The sequence below is a fragment of the Cupressus sempervirens genome, chromosome 4 (genome assembly GCF_028749045.1).
Source record: "Cupressus sempervirens isolate cs-2001-9-10 chromosome 4, ASM2874904v1, whole genome shotgun sequence".
NCBI classification, from domain to species: Eukaryota; Viridiplantae; Streptophyta; class Pinopsida; order Cupressales; family Cupressaceae; genus Cupressus; species Cupressus sempervirens.
This window is the reverse complement of record NC_143121.1, coordinates 131,968,494-131,995,265: the sequence shown is the minus strand read 5'-3', so window position 1 is coordinate 131,995,265 and position 26,772 is coordinate 131,968,494. Positions and strand designations below refer to the sequence as shown.

Genomic DNA, 26,772 nt, shown 5'->3' with positions numbered 1-26,772 from the left:
GTAATTATTAGTAATATGATTTTACTTTAAGTAATAAGGCTTCTGGGGTTATGAGTTTTTTTGTGCAAGAAAACGAAAAGTTTAAATAGTCGTTGATTATGAAATTTAATGCAAATCCTACCATTATAATCGTTGGCCAAACTTAATTTCGTTCGTGTGGCACCAACGTTCGGATTCCAATACTTGTTTCATTAGAATTGCTTGAAATTTGTTTCCCCAAGTATTTTTAAATGACTATTTATTGAGAACTGCATTCAGTGCAATCATAGCAAATGGTAATTAGAGTTACGGGTTATGATAAGTTAATAGGTCGGGAGAGTGAATTGGAAGATTTAACAGATATGTCATTCAAAATTCTATGATTTGGGTTATCTCTATAGAAGACTTAACTCTTAGCCTATTCACCTGATCACTCAAAAGCTAAAAGAGAGCAAATTGATAGAAGCAGCTGGTTTTCCCATGGCAGTACAAGCACCAGAGCTTGTGAGGGAATGTATTGAGAGATACAACCTAGAAACAAAGCAAATTTTGTATCTTGATCAATCCATCCTCATCTCAATCAACAAAGCTCTAATGCAGTTTGCGTTTGACATCCTCGTAAAAGAGGAGTATTGTGAAATCGTAAAAGAGGAGTATTGTGAAATTGATTTCGGCTCTTCCGCGTCAATGTCCAACAAAAAGAAGACCTTGAGAAGGGAAGACATGCAGAGGACATGGTTTTTGATGCCTTACTCAAAGAAGAGAAAAATGCCCAAGACCCTATTCGACACTAATGTGAAGAGGGAGATCGTAGATATCCTTGCTCTGCTACTTAGATTGAAGGGAAAGGACGAGTTTCTCGAGTATATTGAGCCCCATTTCTTCCTAGTGCAAGCTATTTGTGCCAAAGGTCTACAAATCAACAGGGCCCAAATTATTTGCGAGGAGCTCGCTTCATGGTTGAATTCAGCTAAGGGATTCAGGCAGTTTTACATGTCTTCATATCTAATCTATGCCTTGGCAACACATCACTTATGGCTTGGCCTTCCCAGCATCTAGAATTATGAATATACAAAGGTGTATGAGTTCTACCCGCACTTGCAGCTGCAGAGAAGCTTCGAGGAGTATGTGGCAGTGAATGACGCCTTCACTGTGAGGTATTCGGGGAATTACAAGGCTATCTTAAGAGAAGGTTTTCACCAGAAGCCATTTTGGATGCTCATTCATCCAATTTTCGAGCTTCCTTCCCCATAGTGGTTGGACCCTATTCTCATGCTTTTAGATCCGATGCTCGGAATCTAGTGAAGAGTTTTGAAATTAAGATCAAATTGATTGATTGTGAGGTACTTAGGCCTCAGTATGACCTAGTGAACTTCATGAGGGATCATTTGAAGCTGGGATATGCCTATAGACACGTTCCGGACATTGAATATTTTTGGGCCGGATGTCTTAATGAATATCAAACCCGAGAGAAGTTTTGGTCCCGGTTAACTATTGATGAAATTAAGTTATATAACGATTCTATTGATGTTTGTGACCTTGCAGATGATGGCATCCCTCATCTTATGAGAAGATCAAAGGCACTCCCATTGTGCCTAGCCCACCTACAAGCCTTGTTATCGACACCATGGAGGTCCTCATGCACGAAATTATCAAGAGAACGAATAAGTGGGTAGAGTGGACTCGAGCAAGGAAGAAGAGAACGGGAAGCACTGGTTCTACGGGTGGAGTATCTTCTAGAACTGCCCAATCAACTACAACCACCATCACCATGGCTACTACTTCAACATTTGCAGGCCCAACTTAGTCTATTGGCCAAGGTGGAGACTAGCCTTCGGACAAGAATGTCCCAATCACTCCTACTTGTGGAGGTGGCTCTCTCCTGGATATGGGAAAAGTTGGGGAGAAGGAAGGGGACAAACAAAGAAAAGGAGAAGGAACAAGAGAAATCAGTGGTCAAGCCTGCCTACCTTGTTCAAGTCATCAACTTGGATGGCGACTTGTAACGCCTCAGCAAGGGATCTAAAAGAACTAACCTAAAGTTTTACTAAGTTTGCCAAACATTTTTTTTTTAAAGATAACAAATAACAACAATTATAAAATAGTGGAAGCAATAACATGCAATCATACATAAGCAAAGATAACATATTACATTCCTTAAGGATCCCAAGACGTTGAATCACATTTAAATTTAAATAATACCAAGTCCAATAAATAACACATCCACATGAAAGAATAACTACAAGTTTAATCCATTTAAATAATATACATTTGTTCCGAATGCCACTTGTAATTAATTCGGAATGCGCAATCGTCCACTGTACATGTCACAAGGTATGAAAGGTTGAATGAATATACATTTATAAAATAGATTACATCATCCCTTTCGGATCCATGAAACAAGATACAATACAATAAGTAAAATCATCCATCATATAGATATAATCATCCATCATAATACACAAAGATAGAATGAAAGGAAATGCAGAATGAGGAGCTCTAGCCACGACATTGACGGATGAATCTCAATGGTAAAAGTAAAAAGCACTACCACCCGACCTCATGGTAACCCAAAAAGGTCCAGTCCCATTACATTGAGGAGATAGTCTCAAGTCCCAAATAGGATAACAATCCCAAAAAATCAAAAGTAATATTTAGGTCAAGGAAAACCCTAAAAGTAATCTAACTCAAAGGTTCCAAGATAAAATGACAGCTAAACCCAGAGGCAAAGACACGTAGGAAATCTATACTGCTAGTGGGCAAGTGTTATCGCACGAACCAACTCTAGGGTTACCCGGCTAGTCTATTAATCCTCCGGCCCCCCAGTGACTCTATGTGGCACTAGTATCCTTTCGTACTGACAAGGCATACTAACGATGCATGGTCACAACCAAGCGTCCTCTCTACTCCCATCCTAGTTTGTACTAGCACTTGAGGCATGGGTAAGCAAAGACAAAGACTCTTATTAGGTTTATTCTACTCTCATTTAGTGTAGTGTTTTCACTTATTAACTACTTACAATGGGTTACCTATCAGCCTCTTCTGGGCCTCGGCCTCCATTGCAAGCCACTTCCCAACTTAACATACAGATAACCTACCTTAAGCTCAACAAAGCAAAAAGATCTGAAAAGACCAAAACCCATTCATCAGTTCTCTAAACAAGCAACTGACAAGTATAGAAATCACTTAGTCAAAGTACAACATCACAAACACGATCATCCTAACAGGTTTGATCCAAGAAGGTACACATAAGTCAAACCATAATTATCATATATATTCACCAAAATAATACTTCCCGCCCTCTGGTAAACATCCTAGGACTGGTTAACACTCTAGTCAAGCTCCAATTCCGACATACAAGAAAACATTCAACAAACAGTGTAATTCATAGTTTTGTTTGATTTTGAAGACACACAGTCTGAGTTTACAGTTTGGTTTAAGTTTCCATTTCGTTATACGTTTTTGGTCTGATAAAGTTTACTATGTTTCCCATATAGCTTATCCCATTTTCACATCTAAATATGAATACCTTATTACCATAAACTCACAAAATAAACATTCTCTCTATAAAGATCTTAAATTTTTAATAATAATTATTAAATAATTAGTAGGCAATTATTTAATATTACTAAAATTTTAAATAGAGAATTCACATGATCAATTTCTTTTATAACGTCCCATTGAGGATTAATTAATTAATAACTAAATTAATTAAATTAATTTTTTATAGCAATAATTTCAATAAAATCCTCAATGATTTATCGTATTTTTGTAATTAAAGAAAATAATTAATAACCATATTAATAAAACCTAATTATTAAAAAAATTAAATTTTAATTAATTACATTTTAACTAAATTAAATTAAAATTTTAATAAATATAATATAATATAATTTAAACTTTTAAATAAATAAATTAAAAAAACAATTATTTAAAAACAGAACCACGTTTTTAAAGGCCTGCCGTCCTGTAAACCTTGCGGTCGTAGGTGTTATTGCTGCCGTAGGCAGTAGTACCACCTGCCTCGCGTAGCCTTTAATGGCCGCGGGCGGGGGGGTTGGGGTGTGGGGTTTGGTGGCCTTGCCCCCACCCTTTTATATTATTATTTTTTTTAATAAATTAAAACTCTATCCCCCCCTGCGAATAAAATATACACATGGATTCTATTTTTTTTTAATAAATAAAACCAAGCCACATTTTCCTAAATTCATTTTTAAATATTATTTTTAAAAAAAGAAATTTATGCAAATACTGTGATAGAGAAATTCTAATAAACCAGTCGATTTAACCTTCTACAATTTCAATTTCTTTTCAAAACTATTCATGATTAAGTTATCAACTTTTAATCTACAACATGAGGGTTTTCTACTGTCTCAATTCTCATAATACAAACAGAATTCAATATGAATATCAGTAAATCACAATGAAAGATTCATCAGAGACGAATTTTGGAAAACAAATGTAACAAACACAATGTAGATAGAAATTTCGAAGAACATAATTCATTGGATGAATAAAACATGTCACTCTACCTGAATCTGATGCTAATACGCAGCCACCCAAAGATTGTGAGAGAATTCTCTTTTCTCTCAAATCTACCTCTCTAAAAATCCCTTCTCCAAAAATCTTGGTCCTTGCGAAATGAACTCCCAATCTCTGATATGGAGTTCTCCCCTAAATTCGGGGCATTGATTGTGCGATCATGCGAGGGAACTTGTTGATCACAATCTTTTAACTATTTATTTATTTTTTGAATATTCATGCACACTTTTTGCAATTTAAAACATCTTTAATAAATTAATTTCTCTTTCTTTCTTTGATTAATTTTTGAAGCGTTTTTGTTTGATAAAATATAAATTAATTAATAATAATATTTAGCATTTAATTAAAAATGATCTCTTAAATATATTATTATTAAATTAAATAAATATCATTACGCTCTAAAATTAGAACTATAAATTTAATTCTTCTATTTAATTAATCTTTCAATTAATTAAATATTGAAATTATTTTAAGAATTTTTCATTAAATTAAATCATTAAATATTCTTTTAATTTGACTTAATTAACAGAAAAATCACCAAAGACCTACAAGACGAAATATGAAAACCCATCATAAAAATATCACATACAAGATCAAATCAAGGATTATAATCACGAATTTACATCATATGACAAATTCAGAAGGGTAATCATCTCAGATACTTGTCCTAATTTCTAGGACAGTTGGTTTTAAGGTTAGGATTTGGACTCAAGAATTTATCTCCCCTCTCTTACCATTGAGATATTGCGATAGGGTATGTTCATCCTGGCAATTCAAGTAAGTCGATACCTGGTACCTATAATCTGCATAAAATTCATGCATGTACAAACAAATATATTCTATACTAAATAGGCGATGGCAAGAAGTGGTGCATCGTGTAGATCTTGAGTACTAGGTGACTACAACTCCCTTAACGACATCAGAAACGTCATACTTTAAGAAGACATACATATGCAGTATGGGGTAAATATCCATATAAAACACGTATAAATAATCCATCTAATTAATATCATTAAATAAGTGAAATAATTGTAAATAATCATCATCAAAGTATAATCATGCATACATGAAGTGACTAGTACCAAGGTAGTCTCATCATATAATCAACTGAGTATGAAAACAATATCCAATAATCTGGAAAATAATGTTACTAATTATCAAGCATAAACATAAACTGGCCTAAAAGAGTTCGACAATAATAACTGAAAAGTAAACTAGGGGTAGGCACTACACGACATGAACCACATGGATGGACAAGACACATCTCAGCAAGGGGATACCTTGGCCCTCTCAGTGACTAAGGTAACTTCCTTCCCTACTGCTTCCTAGAGCAAGCAAACTCCCCTAGTTGCTAGGAAGTTGTTCGATCCTACTGCCCTACAGTCTGTAATAAATGTCCTCTCAATCGAGTCATGGTTAGAGGAAACCATTGATAGAAAGAAGAGGAGATATGAAGACACTGCCCCATCAAAAGATCTGATCACACAAGCTACCTCTTCTCAGCTACCCACCAAGAAGACAAAGAAGTAGAAATCAATTGCAGCATTAGCTACTGACCCTTCTATTGGCCACATGTTGGTGGAGATAGCAAAGCCACAAAAATGTAATGACCCTTACCAATAGGCCACTAATAACCACTAATATTGAACTGTGGAATTTCGTCAAACACTTGGCATGCAAACTAAATACACTGCTGAAAGTAAAATGCTAAATAAAGGAAATTGTTGTGCAACAAATCTACTCAAATAACTGATGTAAAATAGTGTTAATATATTCATTCAATGATAACCAAATGCTTTTACATATGTTATGCGATTTTCAACTCAAGGCATTATAACATGACACATTACAAATAAACCCTTACTGGCTGAATACAACTGAGAATTTCTTGCAATACAAACTGAAATAAAAAAATCTGGATTGAGCAAATGCTGGAGACTGAATGTTGAAGACGAAATGATGAAAATGCAACTCCAAATTGCCCTCCAATTTGCTGACCGTACAACTTGCAGGTACAGTCATATATGTACGGATTGATATGGCTCCTGGAAAAAATAAATGCTGGGCTGAAAGGTGCTGAAAATGATATAGAAATAATTACTAGGCTCCAAGGAAAATTCTCTCAAAAAATAAAAATTGAACTCCCAGCCAATAGTGAGATATGAGCAAAAATGTATGTCCAGGCTGAAAATCGAACCTTGCTGAAAATACCCAAATAAGCTCAATTTGAAGCAGCTGAATACCACTTCCAAAGTGCAACCCTTCAAAGGATATTTCACCTCTTCAGTTATGCAAATCCTTAGGAGACTCCGTTCCCAAAGATCAAATGACAATCTGCAGACCAAGATGGCACCGCAAATGCTCGAAGAGAAAAGTAGTGTAACTCAAAACTTGGGATGTCCAAATGAGAGGCCAAGCACTCTATTTATGTACTTTTCTAAGAAGCCTCTAAGAACTTCTAGAAGTATCTATAAAATATTTTTTATGAAATCCTTTTATAATGCACTTTTATATTAAAGTAACTTTATAAAATAAAAAGTGTAGCTCAATTCAAAATTATAATATTTTGACCCTGCATAACACATAAAAATAAAAATATGATAAACCCCATCTCTCCAAGAGCAAATAAGACCATCCAATTCCCAAATAATCATCAAAATGACTCTCTCACCAAAACCATCCGCATACGAGAGTCCATAATAGGCAAATTCACTGAAAAATAACATGTCACTGAAAAGGGGACATGACACAAAAAGAAGGGAAGTTCCATGAGCGTACTATGAATGACTTCCAAATTAGAATGGTGGATCTTGGTATTTTTGTTGATGACTCCATGGTGAGTATATGGAAGTCCACCAATGAGAAGATTGAGGACAGGCTAGAAGAGCTGAGAGTGGAAAAAGAGGTCCTCAAGGCCTCAAACAAAGAACTGATGGAGTGAATAAGGTCTGCACTTGGGGGTACCTCGACAAGCCAATTTGACCCGAATGCAAAGGAGAACAAGAATTTACTTCAATTCGGGCAAATTGGCCGAACATGGGTGGATCAAATGAAGGCTCAAGGTTCCCCATTGATTAAAAACTTGGGAAATCTGCTGTTGGATGCTGACAAGTTAAGGGAGGCAGCTTCAAACCATCAAATTACCATACAAAAGGCAGTAGATAGACTGACAAAGCAATTGGCTTTGTTGCAGGAGGTGATCGACATGAAGACAATTGTTGCCATCTCTCATGGGATTCTCAAGACTAGGCCAAGAGCCATTGTTTCATTGGAAACAATCTTTGGAGTTCTTGGTAGAAAGCTCTATCAGATCCGCAAACGAGGTCAAGGACGTGCATGACCTAGTGCAGAAGGTCACTGAGAAACTTTTTGAATATTTGAAAATACTACACACAGAATCATATGTATCTGCCAATGGAAAATTGGTGGATGTTGAGCACATGGAAGACAAGTTCTTGGCATTTGTTGATGAGGCAGCTGACCCAACAAATTTCCAGGTGTCAAAAATCGAAGAGCTTTCATCAGCGGACTTGATCATAAGGAGGGCATAAAAAAAGCTCCAATAAAAGGTCACCAGAGTGGATGAGTTGATAGAGATGCACGACTATTGGATGGTTTGAGCTGACAATATCATCATCCCAGGTGTTGAGGAGTTAGACAAAGTAATTGATGCAATGAAAGCTTATAGAGCTAAGGTAGTTACTCCTAAGAAGGTATGATGCTATGACATTCTGCGAGGCATCTATCATTCCTTCTCTCTCTTCTTTTTGTAGCCATTTATGGTATTCTGTCAGTTAGCCTACTTTTTGTAACGGATAATGATTTAGTCATATCCTATTTTTAGTTTATTCCGTTCAGAGATGCTCTGCAATGCAATCATCTAATTTAATTGGCCATTTTGAGAAGGCCTATATATGTAAATTTTTGAGAAGTTGATAGCATTGGCAAAACTAACTGTGGGCAAACCCTTGTAGTTGGGACTACTATGTGTGACTTTGAGTCTACTTTTAATATTGATGTTCATCTAGCTGCAGTATAGTATTTGGAATGAATGTGCTATTGTTGAAAATTGAATGATTATGAATGAACTTGGTTTTATTTCCTTCATTCAATGGATTGTATGCTTTACTTTCTTCAGCATAAGCATTTTTCTCTTATTTCTACTATATGCCGTATTTCATATGTGTAGTTTAGTCCATTGTATGAGAGAGCTGGAAATCGATTAATGGAGTAGCTGGAAAGTAGACAATCCGACCATTGTCAAAAATCAGTTCATTTAGTAATTCGGGAATTGCTCGTTCTATCATCCTTCCCACTCTCTTGCTGTCGTAGCTAGTCTTGCATGTTTCCATATTTGCATTTAGTTCTAGTATAGATTGCATTTCATGAGTTAGTCCCCATTTTCAATTTTCCTAGTTTGTTTAAAGTGTTGAGCAATATGCTCTTCATTCTAGTATAGATTGCATTTCATGAGTTAGTCCCCATTTTCGATTTGCCTATAGGTTGTTTAAAGTGTTGAGCCTTTGCTGCTCTCCAATTAAGATCATACCCCCCAAAACCCGCAAAACAAAACTCATTGCAAATCTTGCATATAAATGGGAGCTGTACCTTTCAATTTAGGGGTTTGTGATAGATTACTACACTAACCCATTCTGTTGTTAACTTCTTTGTTTTCTACTAGTGATTGGGCATTTCAAGAGTCAAGGTATAATTCATAACTTTAAGGAAGACAAATTGTTAGCCAACAACTAGTTATTGATTCCTTTATCTTAACATGCTGGGATGACCCATGCTTCAATGATAATCAGTACACACCCTTCATCTCGACTTTGCTGGTCTTCTTTCATGAATTCTTGGGTGACTGTCTAATCATTTTATAATCACAACCAACTGCATTCTGCCCGATCTAGGCTTAAGGCTTAACACAAGATTCATGATGCTTGTAATTTATTTTCTAACTCTACATGAGAGTGTTGTCTCTTATCTCAGAGGGTATGTAGGAGATACCCCTATATTAGCTTGCACTGATTGGATCTTATTCCAAGTTAAGCAACAATTTTGAAAGGAGATGTTATTACAGGTAGCTACAGTTTGGTTGATCGTGAGCGTATTTGTAATCTTACACAAAAATAAAATAGTTCATTTTAGAGAAAGGCTCTATCTATGATAACGCTGCCTTCTTAATTCTACACTAAGATTTACGAGCCACTTATATCAATTGCAAAGAACATAAATAAGCTTAAGTATTGCATGACCTAATTGTAATATTGCTTCCTTGAATGCTGAATCGGACTCTAAGTAGTTGCTGGAAGATGCAAAACCAAGGTTGTAAACATATAGTAGGGAAATATTTGAGACAACCTCCAATGCATCTCACGACACTTATGTGCTTGTGTCCTCCAACAAAATTCTTGACATGGTATGGCAAGTTATGTGCAAGGGATTTCACGGTAAATTGATCACACCATCATGATACCCGATTCAATAATCAAGGCAAATGAAATAGCAATTGTATGCAACTGTGAGGTAGCATGAAAGAATCATAGGAAAATGAGATTGTGAAAAATACAGATTGATAGACAAGCAATATGAAATTGCGATGTCTTTGATATGATGTTTTGAATGCTTCTCAAAATGAACAACCATTGAAATTAAAATCATTGCCTTACTCGGTTGCATACTTGATCAAGAGCAAGAAAGTAAAAGGTGGCAAAGAGTTGCAATAAAAAAGCCATTGGCAACATATGTGGCAATATTAATAATGTGTCCGCTGAAAAATATAAGTTTCGACGAAAGAATCTAAGAAATATGTCCGCTCATGATATAATATTAAAACCATTGCCAAGGTTGGAAAAATAATAATAATAGTAGCTCTATAAGACCTTGACATAAGGATGAAAATAATAATTAAATCATTGACATAAGGTGGAAAATAATAATTCTACTCTTTATAGTTTATTATAATGGTACCCCTACTATATTTACATGTATTACAATTTACAATTGCTCTTAGTTCATTTCATGTTCAAGTGAATACGTTAAAGGTGTTGACTTGGTTAGCTCATGGTGATTATTTGATATACCCTTGCTTGCCTAGTCCATTTTCTTCGGCCATGGTGGTCTAGGACCCATGCCTGTTAACTCAATGGTAGGTGGTGCCCTTATGCCCAATTCCCTTTTTGGAAATGCTTCCCCTCCTTTGCGCTCCTGCAAGAAAATAGTTTACCGGGGTAATAACACATTTCTCATCATTTTATGAAGTCAAAGTTATCATAGCATATATTCATATTAGACAATCATTTCCAAATCATATATCATCATAAGGATTAACCAATACTCCAATTCCCATGAGATCATATCGAATAACCAACACTTCATTTTCACATGAAAACATAACAAATAACTAATTTTATCAATCCTTCAACTTCGCGTGAAGCTTAAATGGTTATATCTGTTACAAGATTCAAGAAGAGTTGGCAGATTAACGGATTTCCGGATGATTCATTGATTAACAGAGGAACAAATGTGTTCCTTATAAAGAATTACAAGGACGTTGTTTCTAAAAGAAACAACGTAGACTGAAGACGGAATTAGAAACAAAACTAGAGACATGATAGGAAACATTCCTATCTGGACTGAAGAAAAAAGAGACAGGATAGGAAACATTCCTATCTAGACTGAAAGACGGACTACAGACAAGTAGTTGACTATTATAGAAAGTATAAGATATTATCTTAATACCCTCCCTTAATGGTCAACGTACGGATGTCGGAACATTTTGTGATAATTGAGACCCTCCCTGGATCTACAGAATGTTGAAACCAAGAAGCTTTGCCAGAAGAGTGCTATGACTCAAAATAGGTTGCATTTACAAAACTTCGTTTTTGTGGAAAAAACGGTAAAACCCAGAATCTCACACAACCTTGCGTATTACAGACAACTTGAAATGATTTTTGAGGAGAAAATCAACAAACCCAGAATCTCACGCAATCTTGCGTATTACAGACAACTTGAAATGATTTTTGAGGAGAAAATCAACAAACCCAGAATCTCACGCAACCTTGCGTATTACAGACAACTTGAAATGATTTTTGAGGAGAAAATCAACAAATCCAGAATCTCACACAACCTTGCGTATTATAGACAACTTGAAATGATTTTTGAAGAGAAAATCAACAAACCCAGAATCTCACGCAACCTTGCGTATTACAGACAACTTGAAATGATTTTTGAGGAGAAAATCAACAAACCCAAGATAAACAAAAACAAATTCAGAAGGCAAAAAATGCAGCTTCGCCTTGATCAGGACCCGGAGAAGTCGAACGTTGCTTAACACCCAGAACAAGTTGATCGGTGTTTCGATATTCGAAGATTGCGATGATGCGCTGCTTCCAGGTTCCATAATTGCGACCATTGAATTTGGCATTATTCTCGAGCAGAATATTTGTCAGAGATGCCATGGCACGTTTTTCAATGAAAAACTGTGAAAATCTGTGAAGGCACGTTCTTCGAGGCAAAAATACGAAAGACCCAAAAGAATCAAAGAATGACCCAGAAGAGAGCTCGAAAAACTCAGAAGGAATCTGCTGTCGTTTTTTGGATCCGCTGGCTCGAAAATTGAGGCACAAAAATCGAGGCACCCAGGAAAAACGGACGACAACCCAGTTGAGCTCTCGAAAAACCTATTGAGAATCTGCAAACAAAATATTTTTTCGACCCCAAAAATTAGGGTTTCGAAAAAAAAGGCCCAGGCTGAAAAAAGCTTGAAAAAACTTCAGATTTCTTGATAAAAATGGCAGATTTTTTTCAAGGATCGATGTGCATGGACGAATGGGGCTAGAGTGTGCTGAACAAACACAGGCAGACCCGAGTTCGGGAATTTCTCTAGGCCGAAAACCCTAAGCGGGTTTTAGAGAAATTCAATAGAAATAATTTTGAAAAAATTTAAACAAATAATTTCAAGAAAAAAAATTTAAGTAATAGCTCTGATACCATGTTACAAGATTCAAGAAGAGTTGGCAGATTAACGGGTTTCCGGATGATTCATTGATTAACAGAGGAACAAATGTGTTCCTTATAAAGAATTACAAGGACGTTGTTTCTAAAAGAAACAACGTAGACTGAAGACGGAATTAGAAACAAAACTAGAGACAGGATAGGAAACATTCCTATCTCGACTGAAGAAAAAAGAGACAGGATAGGAAACATTCCTATCTAGACTGAAAGACGGACTACAGACAAGTAGTTGACTATTATAGAAAGTATAAGATATTATCTTAATAATATCAACTTCGCGTGAAGCTTAAATGGTTATAAAGGAACATTTACAATTAAGCCAAAAATTGGGATGTAACACTTGCCTTGTCCTAATTAGGAAGTCAATTGGGATTTTTCCAAAATGTATGCCATAAAAATTCTGAAAAAATATATCTTGATCTATTCTTTACTGTTTTACTTAGAAATAATTAAGTGATTTTCTTAATTTGTTTGCAATGGAATACATCATATTTATCATAAAATACAGATCTGAAAGTATACTAATTTGATTTAAAACATTGAATATGAGAATATAGAATGAAAACTGGAAATGAAATGATGCAACAAAAAAGAAATTGTGAATTCAAGCAGAAGCTTTTGAATTATGTCAGAGCTGAGACTGAAAATGGGGTTTCGAGCTTGGAAAGTGTGTTCCTGCTTATTTTCAGCCAAGTAAGAGCAATTCAAAAACCCAACCCTACTGCTTGACACATTGGGCGTTGCTGCCTGATAGAAGTGCTGATATCTGAGGGTCTGCTGGTCTTTAAATTTTCAGAAATTGCATGCTAAAAACATCCAAGGACTATTCCACTAGCAAAATATGAAAAGATGTTCTGATGGAGAGATAGTAGTGAACCAAAGTCTAAAAGAGAGGAATGAGGTTTGCACTTCTAGGATACCTAAGAAAAATGAGGTTTGTGCTAGTTAGTATCCTATTTGATCTCTTTCAACTTTAACAAAACATTGGAAAAGGTTTGATTGTGTTTACCCTAATGGAAGCATAAATGATGACACGCTTAGAAATAGATGCCTAAAATGCAAACCTAAAATATCTAATTTATGGTAGTGTGTGAGTGAGATGGAGGACAAGTGGGTGATTTGGTCATAGTAATAGGAAATATTGAGAAAAATAGGAAGGTAAAAGGCCCCAAATCAGAATGGACCAGCAGTTGGGTTTGTTGTGGGATTTGCACGAGTGGCAGAACCCATCAGCCGAGAGAGTATGCCAGCTCTTGCTGAAGCACAACTAGTAGCAGAAACCGTGGCACCTACAACAAAGAGTGTAGTGGAGGAGAGAGAGGAGACTACCATGGAGGTACCCAAACTGCCAGTACCAGAGATAGCAGAGAGCTAGAATACGTCTGGTGTGCACTTGGATGTAGTGGGTTCAGATGCAGTAGTTACGATGGATTCAACACTATTAGCATTACCTGAGTGAGATAGGGAGAGTAGAACTCAGAGGTTGAGTACCTACTTAAGTACGTAGTTCCACTGTACTCTAGTACCTTGGATGGCCTACATGCAGACACCTATGCAGGACAAAATTCTGGAGGAAAACACTCAGCAGGCACAGGTAGCGAAGCTAGTACAGGATGTCGGACCGTCACATAGTGCTATTGAGCATATGACGGAAGTAGTAGAAAAGGCTGTGGGTGTACAACAGGAACACCCAATGGTGTCAGAAGCAGTGGAAACATTCTTTGCTGATATAGCCGCTCTAGCGACTCAGGCTCAACAGGTGGTGGCATCTGTGGAGGCACAGGCTTTAGACTCAGTGGTGAAGGAGTTGGAGGGAGTGGTATCTTTTATGAGATTAGGATACTCGGCTGACTTTACTATTTTCTTTGAGGAAAGAGGTTGGCCAAGCGTGGAAACTACAGAAATGTGTCAGGATTGGGCCACCACGAGGAGTCTTGGCTTGGAGAGCCGGATAGAGACATTGACTCAGGAGATTGTGCATGAAGGCATATTACACCCTTTAGAGGAGCTAGGTAGATCAGGCAACAGTTCCGAGGGCTCACGAGGAGTTAGTTGCCAGGTTAACGGCGGAAAGGGCAGCCTGGGAATTTGAGAGGGCAACCTTGCTAGAAAAACAGAGTCAGTTACAACAATCGGCAGTAGAGAAAGAGAAGCTAGTAGATGAGAAAGAAAAGGAATTGGAAGAAATTGTTGGGATGATGCAGTCAGCTGTGGAGCTTCAGATGGAAGCGAAAGCCTAATTGAAAGTTCGAAAGGAGCAAGTCTACAAGCTATGGGCTAAGCTGAGTGAACTGATAGCATAGACACCTACCAGGCCAGGGACTCATCCCCCTACCTAGTATTTGTGTATTGATGTAATTAGTTGTGCAATTTTCAATTTTTTCAGTTTTGTCACATGGTTGTCTAAAGACGACTTTACTTTTTTGGGGGGGATGGTATAGTTGGTAAAGTTATAAAATAGCCGACGAGTAGATTAGCATGTTGTCGGTGAAGTTATAAAATAGCTGATGAGTAGATTAGCATCCGAAAGGACGTGTGATGGTTGAGTCACCCCTTCGGAATGGTATATATACACCGTCCGGAATAGACTTTGGATCATTGTTATAATCATCATGGGAAGCACTATGTAATGTCTTCGGCATATATGTGAATAATAAAAGGAGTACTACTGTGGTACATGTTCTTATCTATTGTCTGTATGCATTAAACTATTTATTCCATACGGTAAACAAAGTGGAATAGCTTTTTGGCAAAGGCTCAATTATATTGTAAAAGATAGAGATAGGTTGGTGACATTGTCGCCACTGAATAAATGGGTGAAGCTAGGTGAGAAAGATAAAATGTAGTGAAGATGATGGCTATGTATTTGCCACTTGGTTATTTGTGTTTGCCATGAAAGGATTAAGTGAGATCCAAAATATGTAAATTGATAAAATTAATGACAATCAGGTCACCACCTGCCACTATCACCCAAATGTAAACCAAACTAGGATAGACCAAATGGTAGCATTGGAACGATCATTGTATAAATTCCTTCCTTCCTCCTCTTTAATTAAATAACAAAAAGAGGGAAACCATTTAAATTGAAGTGTAGAGATGGTTTTTTGCCAAGGAGTAGTAGATTGTAGAGTTCGAGGGAGTGGAACTTGGGCTTATGAATCTATGATTCATAACCCACTGTTGACATTGTATGCCTTATGTAATATGTAGTGCTGTTCTGGTATGATTTTTTTTGTATTTTGATTTTCTTGGGTAATATAAACAATCACAATAATAGAGCAAACAAAATAATAATGTTTCAGCACTTTTACAGACTCAAAAAATGAACAATAGTCAGAAATAAGACTGCTGAAAATTTCATAATTAATTTTTGACCTGATTTTACAAAATGCATCAAATGTAAGAGCAACTCAGATCATAAAACATTGTTGCATATCTAAATCCATCATGTGCATTTACTGATTTGAGGAAATAGAAGTCTGCTACAACAATGACCAGCAAATATAATGTCCAAAAACCCTAGGCACTTCACCAAATGACTCCAAAATGGTGTGGCTGAGTGTTGAACTGATTTGCAGCAACTAGTAAACACTAAGAATGCAGATTTAAACCCTCAAAGGCCAGTTTTTTCCATGAATCCCTCACATTCAAGCTCTTGAAATGCTGTAACTGGCATGACGAAGTACAGCTAGCATAAAGTATTAAGATAATGATAGTTTCTATTATCTCTGTTTAGTATCCAATGGTAATCAATTTTTAATCTATTGTAAATATTAGAATGTTTCTAATATTTAAGTTAGCTGTAGATAACTCTTAGCTAGAATAGAATGTTTCTATTCTTTACGATTGTATCCTAAGGAAACATTGTTCCTTTCATTTGTATATAATGACCTCTTGGTCTCTGTTATAACAAGCAAGTATTTACCAATTACTTTGTAATATAAAGGAGGTGTGATCACTAATAATCAACGGAAAAAATCTCCAAATCACCTTCCAATTTGACCTCTACTGATTGATTATTCAACAAACTTTGCAAAACTGAAATGTAGGCTTTCTCCAATGATCACAACTGCAATATCTGAATGAAATTGTCAAGAAATTCTTGAGATAGTTTCTGTCAACAACAAAGAGAATGTAATCTACGAGGGTTTTTGTCCTCACAAACCAGCAAGAAAAAACAGTCTCCTTCAAGAACAAAAGCATCAACAATAACAATATTCAACATGCCCAAATGAGGGCCCCAATCCTCCATATTTTACTTTTTTTGGTATTTTTTGTGAATTTTTTTTTCATTGGTTTTTTGGGAATGTTTTTCCTTTCTTTTTTGGAATGGTCTTTGCTTTAATTTAATAAGAATTAATCCCCATGTTAACTTCCAAAGTAACATCAAAAGAAAAAGGACCATCACCTATGATTTAAATTTGGCCTTTATAATCCCTTCATCAAATAAATTAAATAATAATAAAGTTAAATCTTTAATTAAACTTTTTTAACTCGTAACTTTTCATTTTAAATGCCCTTGGACAATATCAAATGTTATAATAAATATCAAACCCAACTCCACCAACATTGCTAAAATAGTAACCAATATTGTTGGTGCTCATCATTGACTTATTAAATATACTAAGTATAGGAGAAAGGGTCTGAAAAGGCTCCTGAAAAGGGCATTACACTCCTTGTACCCATTTGAACAAGAAATTGCTTCTCTTAACTGTAAATATTCTGCAAATTCTGAATATCAGATCTAAGATAAAACCTTCATAGACTTTTTGTTATGATCTTCTTTAATGTTAGACCTTGAAAGGAGATGATAATATTAATTGACTTTCTGAAAATGTATTTATGACAGCAAGAATCGATTTGAGGCAGAGTTGCTTAAAGGAGCAAACTTGTAATTTTAATGTGTGTCCTTTAACTACAACAATACCCTCCATATATATAATAACTAAAGGGCATGTCCCTTAAAGGGACATGATCCTATCTAGGTCGGCCCACAAATACTTCTCATAATTGGCGCCTAGAAAGGAGATTAATTTAACAACAAATATAACTAATTGTTAATGTTTCTAATGCTAACTTAGAGTCACCCTAAAAGGACCGCCGATCATGCCTATTCAAAGGGCAATGTATTAATAGCCTTAACAATGGTTTTATATGCTCTAAGAGGAATGTGCGATCTGCATAATCAGATTGTATTAGAATCAAAAGTTATAGTTTTAACACTCCCTCTTAACTTGATAATCATACTGAGAGATAACATGTCTAGCATCATCAATTACGATGAATAAGCATAGAATGATACTTTATATCTATCTGAATCTTCTTTTTAGCATGTGGTATTATTGAACACATGATCCTATGTCATATTACTATATCTATGATATGACATATCACTTATGCTTGTGATAACAATTTTGCAATGAATACAATATACAGGATAATATCTTGAAGAATAATTAAATTTGTCATTTATCCAGGTTGTGACTCATAGGTATTGGTAATCCTATATCACAACATGATCCTAAGTTAAGATCTACCAGAACACAGAATAAAGTTTGAAAAATAAATTCTTCCTTTATCCAAAGTTGTGGTTCATGTCTATGTCACAAATGATGTTGAACTTATCTAGATCTAACAATAGTTCTCTACTATTCAACACATTATCTAAGAGATCGTCATCTCTCATAATGTCTTTCATACAAGTGTTCATTATCTCAGAAATTGTCACCTCTTAGATAATGAATACAGATGGTGGAGCCCATAATAGTCAATATCTTGAGAATAAAATTATTTTATTAATAATTTAAAGAATACAAAATTTTATAATTCAACCATACCAAGTCTTTTCCTGAAGTGATGTATCTTCACTCGAGAGAGGTATAGTAAGAATATCTGTTGTCTGATCTACAGTACAAATGTATTCTAATTTATAGTATTCCTGTGTACCATTTCTCTAACATAATGGTAAGGAATTTCAATATGCTTGGACGTGTCATGGGAAATTGGATTCATAGAAAGCTTGATGGAACTCTAATTATCACAATGAGTAATCATAGGATTCATGGCTTGACCAAATAATCCCACAAGTAACTTCCTAAGCCAAACTGCTTCCCGAGAGCCCATCATTGCTGCAATGTATTCGACTTCAGTGGAACTTTGTGCTACTGAAGACTGTTTTTTGCATATTCATGATATCATTGTTGATCCTAAACTGAAACAACATTCGGAAGTACTTTATCTATTCTTAACACTTCCACCCCAATTCGAGTCTGTGAATCCATGTAAATCCAAGTCAACTTTCTCATATTTGAGCCCAAGGTTAAGAGTGCCTTGTACCTCATAATGTGCTTGACTGCAACTAGGTGAATCTCCTTTGGCTCACACATAAACTGATTTAAGATGTTAACGACATAGCAAATATCAAGTCTTGTATTTACCAAGTACATAAGGGACCCAATCATCTGTCTGTAGAGAGTAGAATCTATGGAAGGTGATTCTGCTGCTGCTTCTTTAAGTTTATGTAGATTAGTCTCCATTGGAGAAGACATACACTTGCAGTTCCACATTCCAAATCTCTTCAAAATATCTAATGTATACTTCCCTTGATTAAGTATAATGTTGTCTGAATTTTGCCTTACTTCTAGTCCTAGGAAGTAATGAAGGAGTCCCAAATCTTTCATCTCAAATTCTCTAATTAGATCTCTCTTGTATTCATCTATGAGATGATCATTATCTGTTATTAGTAAATCATCAACATACAGTATCAAAATTACCATATCATCTTTATCCCTTTTATAATATAGATTTGGATTGTCTTCATTTTTGGAGAATCCTAAGCCAGTGAGATACTTATCAATTCTTTCATACCATGCCCTTGGAGCCTGTTTAAGCCCATAGAGAGCTTTCTTGAGCTTGCAAACAAAAATTTTGGGATCATGAGTTTCAAATCCTTCAGGTTGCTCCAAATATACCTCTTACGTAATCTTTCCATTTAGGAATGCTGTTTTTACATCCATCTGATGTACTTTCCATCACTTCAATGCTGTAATAGGTAGGACTGCTTTTACAGATGTGTATCTAGCAACAGGAGCAAAGGTTTCTTCATAATCAATCCCTTCTTTCTGAGAGAATCCCTTGGTTACAAATCTGACTTTATATTTTTCAATGCTACCATTAGCAACATGCTTTATTTTAAATATCCACTTAGAAGAGACAACAAATTTTCTTTCAGGTCTAGGTACAATTTCCCAAACATCATTCTTCATAATGGATTAGTATTTTTCTGTCATAGCACCCTTCCAAGCTATATGTTTAATAGCATCTAAAACATTGGTTGGTTCTGATTTAGACAAATCATTCATGTTTGCTGTATAACTAGAAGATCTTTTGGGTCTTTTACTTTCTCTGATTGTTCCAGATGGTGTAGCGAAGTCTTGTGCTTCCTCTACTATCTTAATGGCCCAAAGTGGTCTTTTCTTAGAATTTTGAGTTTCTTCAAGATTAAGATTTTGAATATCATCTTCAATTTCTTCAATGTTCTCCCTCTGAGACTTAGATTCAGTATTTCTTTCAGAATTAGGTAATGGAGAGGGTTTTTCAAAACTTAGGGTAAGTTCAATATTTTTTTGACCAAGTATGAAAATCCTATATGCTTTAGATGTTTCACTATACCCTACAAAAATACCTTTCCTCCCAGAGGGTTCTAACTTCGTTCTTCTTTCTTTTGGAACATGTATATACTATATATACTAGGCACCCAAAAATCCTAAGATGACTTATATTGGGTTTAACCTTAGTAAAGACTTCTTCAGGAGTTTTATCTTTAAGGTAGGAGTGAGGACTTCTGTTTTGAATAAAGACAGCAGTACAAGAGGCTTCTGCCCAAAGACAATATCTAGATTTTGATCAAATATCATAGCACTTGCAGCTTCTATAATTGTTCTATTCTTCCTTTCTGCTGCCCCATTTTGTTGTGGGTTATAAGGAACAATATACTCCCTCTTCATTCCCATTTCTGTACAAAACGTTTTAAACAAATCTGAGGTGTATTCTCCTCCATTATCAGTTCTAAGAGTTTTAATTTTATGTCCTAATAAGTTTTCAATTAAGGTTTTAAATTTTTAAAATCTCTTTAGGATTTCTTTTGATTCTTTGCATTTTAAGAAGTAAATTTGAGTTTTCTTAGAAAAGTCATCTATAAAAAGTATATAGTACCAGAATCTTCCAAGAGAACGAATAGAGATAGGTCCACATAAATCTGAGTGGATTAATTCCAAAACATTGTTAGTGCTATTATGAAATGGACTTTTGGTGTTCTTACTCAGAGCACGTCCTTTGCATACGCTTGAGTGATCTTTATTCAGTTTTGGTAAACCAGTAACCATCTTCTCCATTGTCGATAAAGTTTTGAAATTTAGATGTCCTAACCTTCTGTGCCATATTTCATTTATATTCGTAGCTTCATAAATTAATGTTTGAAAAGGTCGACTAGGTTTTGAATTTAATTCATACAATACCCTTTTCTTTGACCAATCAATTTTGCTTCCTTAATTAAGGAGTTCTTAGCCCAGGTTATGACTTTACCGTCCATGAATGCAACAGTATGTCCATCATCTTCAAGTGCTATAACTGAGATTAGATTCTTTTTTATTCTTGGTACATAGGGTACTCCCTTGAGAAGAAGAGAACTGCCCGACTTTAGTTTCAAGGTGCAATTTCCAATTCCTTTGACGAAATGTGCTGAATTATCACCGATGGTGACTTTGCCATCAACCTTTTCTGATATAGAGTCTAGTGCTTCTTTCTTTCCTGTAATATGTCGAGATGGTCCACTATCAATCACCCATGCTTTACTTGAGAATTCATTTGATAGTGCCGAATACAATACACGATTCTCAGGATCATAGTCATCTTCTTTATTAGTAATATTTGTATAGTTTACTTGCTATTTAGAATTCTCAGGGCAATTAGATCTGTAGTGTCCAAATTTTTTGCATTTTTTGCATCTTATTTTGGATAGATCTTTCTTAGGTTGTCATTCTTTTGATTACCCTTTTTCTTCTTGAATTGCTTCTTCTTGCCTTCATAGGAATTTGTGTTAAGAAAATGAAGTTCTCCATCTTCAGTTTTCAACTTTCCCCCTTTCTTAAGTTTTCTAGATTCTTTCTGAAGACAATCTCCTTTAAGTCTATTGAAATCAGGAAGATTGTCTCTGGCACTTATTCCTTGCGTGAATGTTTCCCATGAATCTGGAAATCCATCTATAGCCATCAATGTCAATTCCGTGTCACTAATTATGATTCCTATACTTGCAAGTTCATCTCTTAGAGTGGCAACTCTTAGGAAGTAAGAATTCATCGATTCTTCCTTCTTTATTTGAATATGATTAAGTTGCCTTTTTAGTGCAAGAACTCTTGTTGCATTGTTAACCTCATATGCATTTAATAATGCTTTCATCATATCAAATGCTGTTTGATGTTTCGTTAGCATGGGTACTATCTCATTTTACACTCCATCTAATATGATCTGTATGGATTTCTTGTTCCCTTTACTCCGGATGGTTTTATGAGGTTTAACAATAGGTTGTTTGGATGTTGAGTCAATAAATTGTTTTACGTCATCTTCTTCAAGAATCATCATGAGTCTGAATTTCCAAGCCTCAAAATGTTCTTTCCCATCAAACCTATCCTCGGGTTTGATTGTGTATGCCATTGAAGATAGAAGAGTGATGCTAGATATCAAGTCTGATTATTTAATTTGCAGAACCTAGCTTTGACTACTAGAGCTCTAATACCATGTAAATATTCTGCAAATTCTGAATATCAGATCTGAGATAAAACCTTCTTAGACTTGCTGTTCTGATCTTCTTTAATGTCAGACCTTGAAAGGAGATGATAATATTAATTGACTTTCTGAAAATTTATTTATCACAGCAAGAATCGATTTGAGGTAGAGTTGCTTAAAGGAGCAGACTTGTAATTTTAATGTGTGTCTTTTAACTACAACAATACCCTCCATATATATAATAACCAAAGAGCATGTCCCTTGAAGGGACATGACCCTATCTAGGTTGGCCCACAAAGACTCCTCATAATTGGCGCCTAGAAAGGAGATTAATTTAACAGAAAATATAACTAATTGTTAATGTTTCTAATGCTAGCTTAGATTCACCCTAAAAGGACCGCCGATCATGCCTATTCAAAGGGCAATTTATTAATAGTCTTAACAATGGTTTTATATGCTCTAAGAGGAATGTGCGATCTGCACAATCAGACTGTATGAGAATCGAAAGTTATAGTTTTAACATTAACACCTTTGGGATTTGCTATACTCACTCATTAGCCTACAGGAATATAATGAATAGGTTAATGGTCTTTCCACACTTGACTAGCTTAGGAAGGGGATATTACTCTTTTAACTCAATGGAACAAATATATTCATTGGCCCTAAGATCCTCAAAATATAATTAAAAGTTGAATACGTCTAAAATGGTTGTATCTTAAACTTCAGAAAGATAAATGCAAGGTTGCATGGGTGTGCATGTGCAGGGTATGCAAGGTATGTGTATGAGGCAACCTATGTAAACCCTAAACTTGGGCCATTAGAAAAAATAGATAGATGGAAAGAAGTGAAATTTTGAACACAAGGAACCCATAAATTAAACATCAAAACATGTTTACTGTGATTGAGAGTGTAGATGTATCAACTTTAGAGCTCTTAACATGCATAGTATTTTATTGTATCTTGAAACCGAAGACCCCACACAATCAACTTTACTTCCTCAAACGTGCATAAAATGATTAAATGAAGGGGTAATCTCCTTAATCAAATCCATGGCTTTGGAACACTTGAGCAACTGGTCTCTGTGTTTGGTCCATCCCACTAAATCACTAGAGCCTAGGAGTACAACTGGCTTAAGGCCCCATAAGGTTGTCTATGATTCTAGTCATGTCTTCAATCATTCCATTTGTTCTCCTTTCAATAAGTAACCTAACTGCCAGGACAAGAAAACCCCATAAATTGTATTAGAAATTGGTATACTACAACTAGACTTTGATGCCCTATAGTATGCTTTAATTTGAATGATATTAGGAACACTTGTAAATTTGTGATTTATATGGATACTAAACAATAAATATTTATTACAATGGTTTTGTAATTAAAGCTTTTAATTATGTTGCCTATATACTGATTGAAATCAATGCTCTTTCTTGCTCTGAACAATGAAAAAAACCATGAAATAAATGCTCTTTTATTTACAAAGTTTGGCTCCTTGGTTCTATTGTTTTTTTGCAGGATTTTTAAGATTTTCTTTAGCTCAATTTTTAAGGGAAGATGAGTGGAGGTGGTGGCTCTTTAAAGACCCCTGCAGATTTCCTCAAGTCTATTCGAGGGCGACCAGTGGTTGTTAAACTCAATTCAGGTGTAGATTACAGAGGTTAGTTCATCTTCTACATTTTGATACTTCGTAAAACATTTTGGAGTTTGTTTTTTCTTTGAAATCTTAGAATATTGTTAATGGTTCTCATTATGTGCTTTGGTTGCCGCAAAGTCCTTTAGGAGCTCTGCATTTTCAGCCATTTGAGACATTTGTAATCAGGGTTACTCTTTTAATGAATATAAATTGATCCGAGGAGGCTGATTTGAGAAATCGATGCTCAAATATTAAAAGAAAATTTGAAATTTCACCACTCTAGTTGTCTTCAGTAATTATTTTAACTCAACCATTTCTTTTTGACATGCATCCTTGCCAAGCATTGCAATTTTATGGATGAACTCATGCTATTTATATTGATCAGTTTTTTTTATGTTGTTGGAAAGGTCATTGTTTTGGATGGTAAAAACCGGTTGATGTGTTCTTCCATGAAGTTTCAACCAGCTTTCTTTTTATACTTTCTCCTCTTGCATTAAACTATTTTAAGATTTCTGTTGTCGGTAAATTTTATATTGTAGCCAACGGGTAGAATTGTATCTGAAAAGGTGCATGATGGTTGAGTCACCCCTTCAGGAAAGTATATGTACACCGTCCAGAAGGGACTTTGGATCATCATTGTAATCATCATAATAATATTGTAAGCATTGGAGTGCATGTTGCATATATGAATAAAGTATCCATTCTGTGTTATATCTTATTGTACTACATTCGATAAGTATCCTTTTACCCTATACAGTAAACATTTGGTGCCGTTGCCAGTCAAACCTGAAACGAAGGAAGTGTTATGAAGATTAATGTCGAATTTTCTTAACAAGGATAGGAATAAGAGAAAAGATAAGGATGGAATATGGATAGCACAAGAAGTTTTAATTTTAGCACAACAGGCGGAGCATAGATAGAAGCTTCAATAGATTATCGACGGACACCGAGGGGGTGAAGGAGCATAGACGGAGGGAGTTTATTCACCTAACAGACAGAGGAGTGCCGAGAAATTGCTAGAAGAGACTCAACATTGATTTAATTTAGTGGAAGATACAAGGGAGGATTTACTTAACTTGTATACGCCTAGGTAGAGAATCTGAACGGAAGAGAAGTAACTCGCATGACTCGAAGTGCCGAAGGATTTTTCAGCCCATATACTCAATGCAAAATACTATTTATTATCAAATGTTTTCCATACACAACAATGATATTTCATACGATAATGATGCCAAAATAAATAAGTGTTCACGATATTTATAATGTTCGAAACAGTGCCAATGAAACGACACAACCGTATTTGCACCGGTAACTGTCTAACTACCCTTTTTGCTGAACAACATCATCCCCCCAAAAAGAGCCGTCTCCTGGTGACTTCAAAAACTAACAAAACTAGGAGACAATAACTTACAACATAGAAACAATATAGACTAGGGAAGAGGTGGCGTCCTTGAAGTGCTCTACTGGCGGCACAACTCATACACTTGATCAATGTGGATGCGTAAATCCTTTTGAGTTCGGGTGTTAACCTCTACTACCTCCTTCAGAAGGAGCACTGCGTCCATAGCCTGGGCCTTAGCTGTTTGCAATTCTTGCTCGACCTCCTGTAGTCTTTGTTCAGCCATCTCCTTGTCTCACAAAAGCGCTATGCGCTCGGCTGCCCATGCTGCCTGCTGGCTAACCAATTCAGCAGTTAACTTCTTCCTAGTTTCCCTCTCAACTGTCATAGATCTCTTAGCTGCGATCCTCTCTAATGCCCTGTCTGCCTCTGCATGCCTATGAGCATAGTAGACACCTTTATATAACCCCACTATCTCATGTGTCAGCTTCTCCATCGAAGTGTTGCATGCTCTCGACTCAGTCTCTGTAGCCCAATCAGCCAACATCTCCAGTGTCTCCACTGCTGGCCATCCCTTGGCCTCAAAGTAGGAGCAAAAATGCTCAGGACGCACCCCCCGAATATAAGCTCGGATCAAATGTAACTCTTACGAGTCAAAGTTTGGTATGCAACGATGCATCCTTTCTCCATCACAACCTGCATAGCTTTGAGGTATGCCTTGCATCTATCCTCATCCGACTTATAATCCTCTTTTCCCAAATCGTCAATATTCCACTCCCCATCGGTATCCATCTCTGCCTCTCCTGCGGTAGCCATGTACACATCCAGTGCCGCCTTATCTTCTCTGGGCGCATCCTCGGGCTGTGGTACTCCCACCTCCTGTGGCTCCAATATGGTAGCTGCTCCTGGGGATTCCTCACCATGCCTTGGGGACTGAATGGAGGGACCGACCTCTGCAGGAATGAGTTGAAACTACTGTCATAGGAATTCACTGGCTCTGTCCATCACCTCAATCTTCTCGAGCTGTGCTACCTGTGTCGGCTCAATGCTCTCATCTGGTTGTGCTGGCTGTACCAACATAATTGGTTGTACTAGCTGGGTTGGTTGGGCGTTTGCTAACAAAGAGGAAGATATGGTGACCATAGCATCAAAGCTAATCACATCTAATCGAATCTAAGGTTCGGGCTCTGGTGCTGGCATCTCCACTATCTCTGCCACTGACATTGTTGGTGCAACTAAGTTTGGCGAAAAACTTTGTGGAGGCATAACATTTGTCGTGGCTGTCTGTGAAGTCATAACATCTATTATGGCCGTCGGTGGAGTCATGATGACCGACGCATGTCTCTGGCCAAATGGAGGAATGAGCGAGGTAGTGGATGTCAAATGTGCCGAAGTTGGCAAATGGGGAGGGGTGAAGAATGTGGACCCGTTGGCCATCGGGTCACTGCCAACTTTTTCCAAGGTACTCTCTTCCTCGGAATCG

The 26,772-nt window shown here is 36.2% G+C and overlaps 1 protein-coding gene across 1 annotated transcript in view; it reads left to right on the top strand.

The window, feature by feature from the left end:
- The window catches only part of LOC149560305 (sm-like protein LSM36B), a 118,787-nt gene that overhangs the window by 44,310 nt on the left and 47,705 nt on the right, over positions 1-26,772 (top strand). The window contains exon 2 of the mRNA XM_089824589.1: positions 23,833-23,974. Within this exon, the coding sequence (XP_089680715.1) occupies positions 23,872-23,974 (103 nt within the window). The 5' untranslated portion in view covers positions 23,833-23,871. The remainder of the gene's footprint in view (positions 1-23,832; positions 23,975-26,772) is intronic.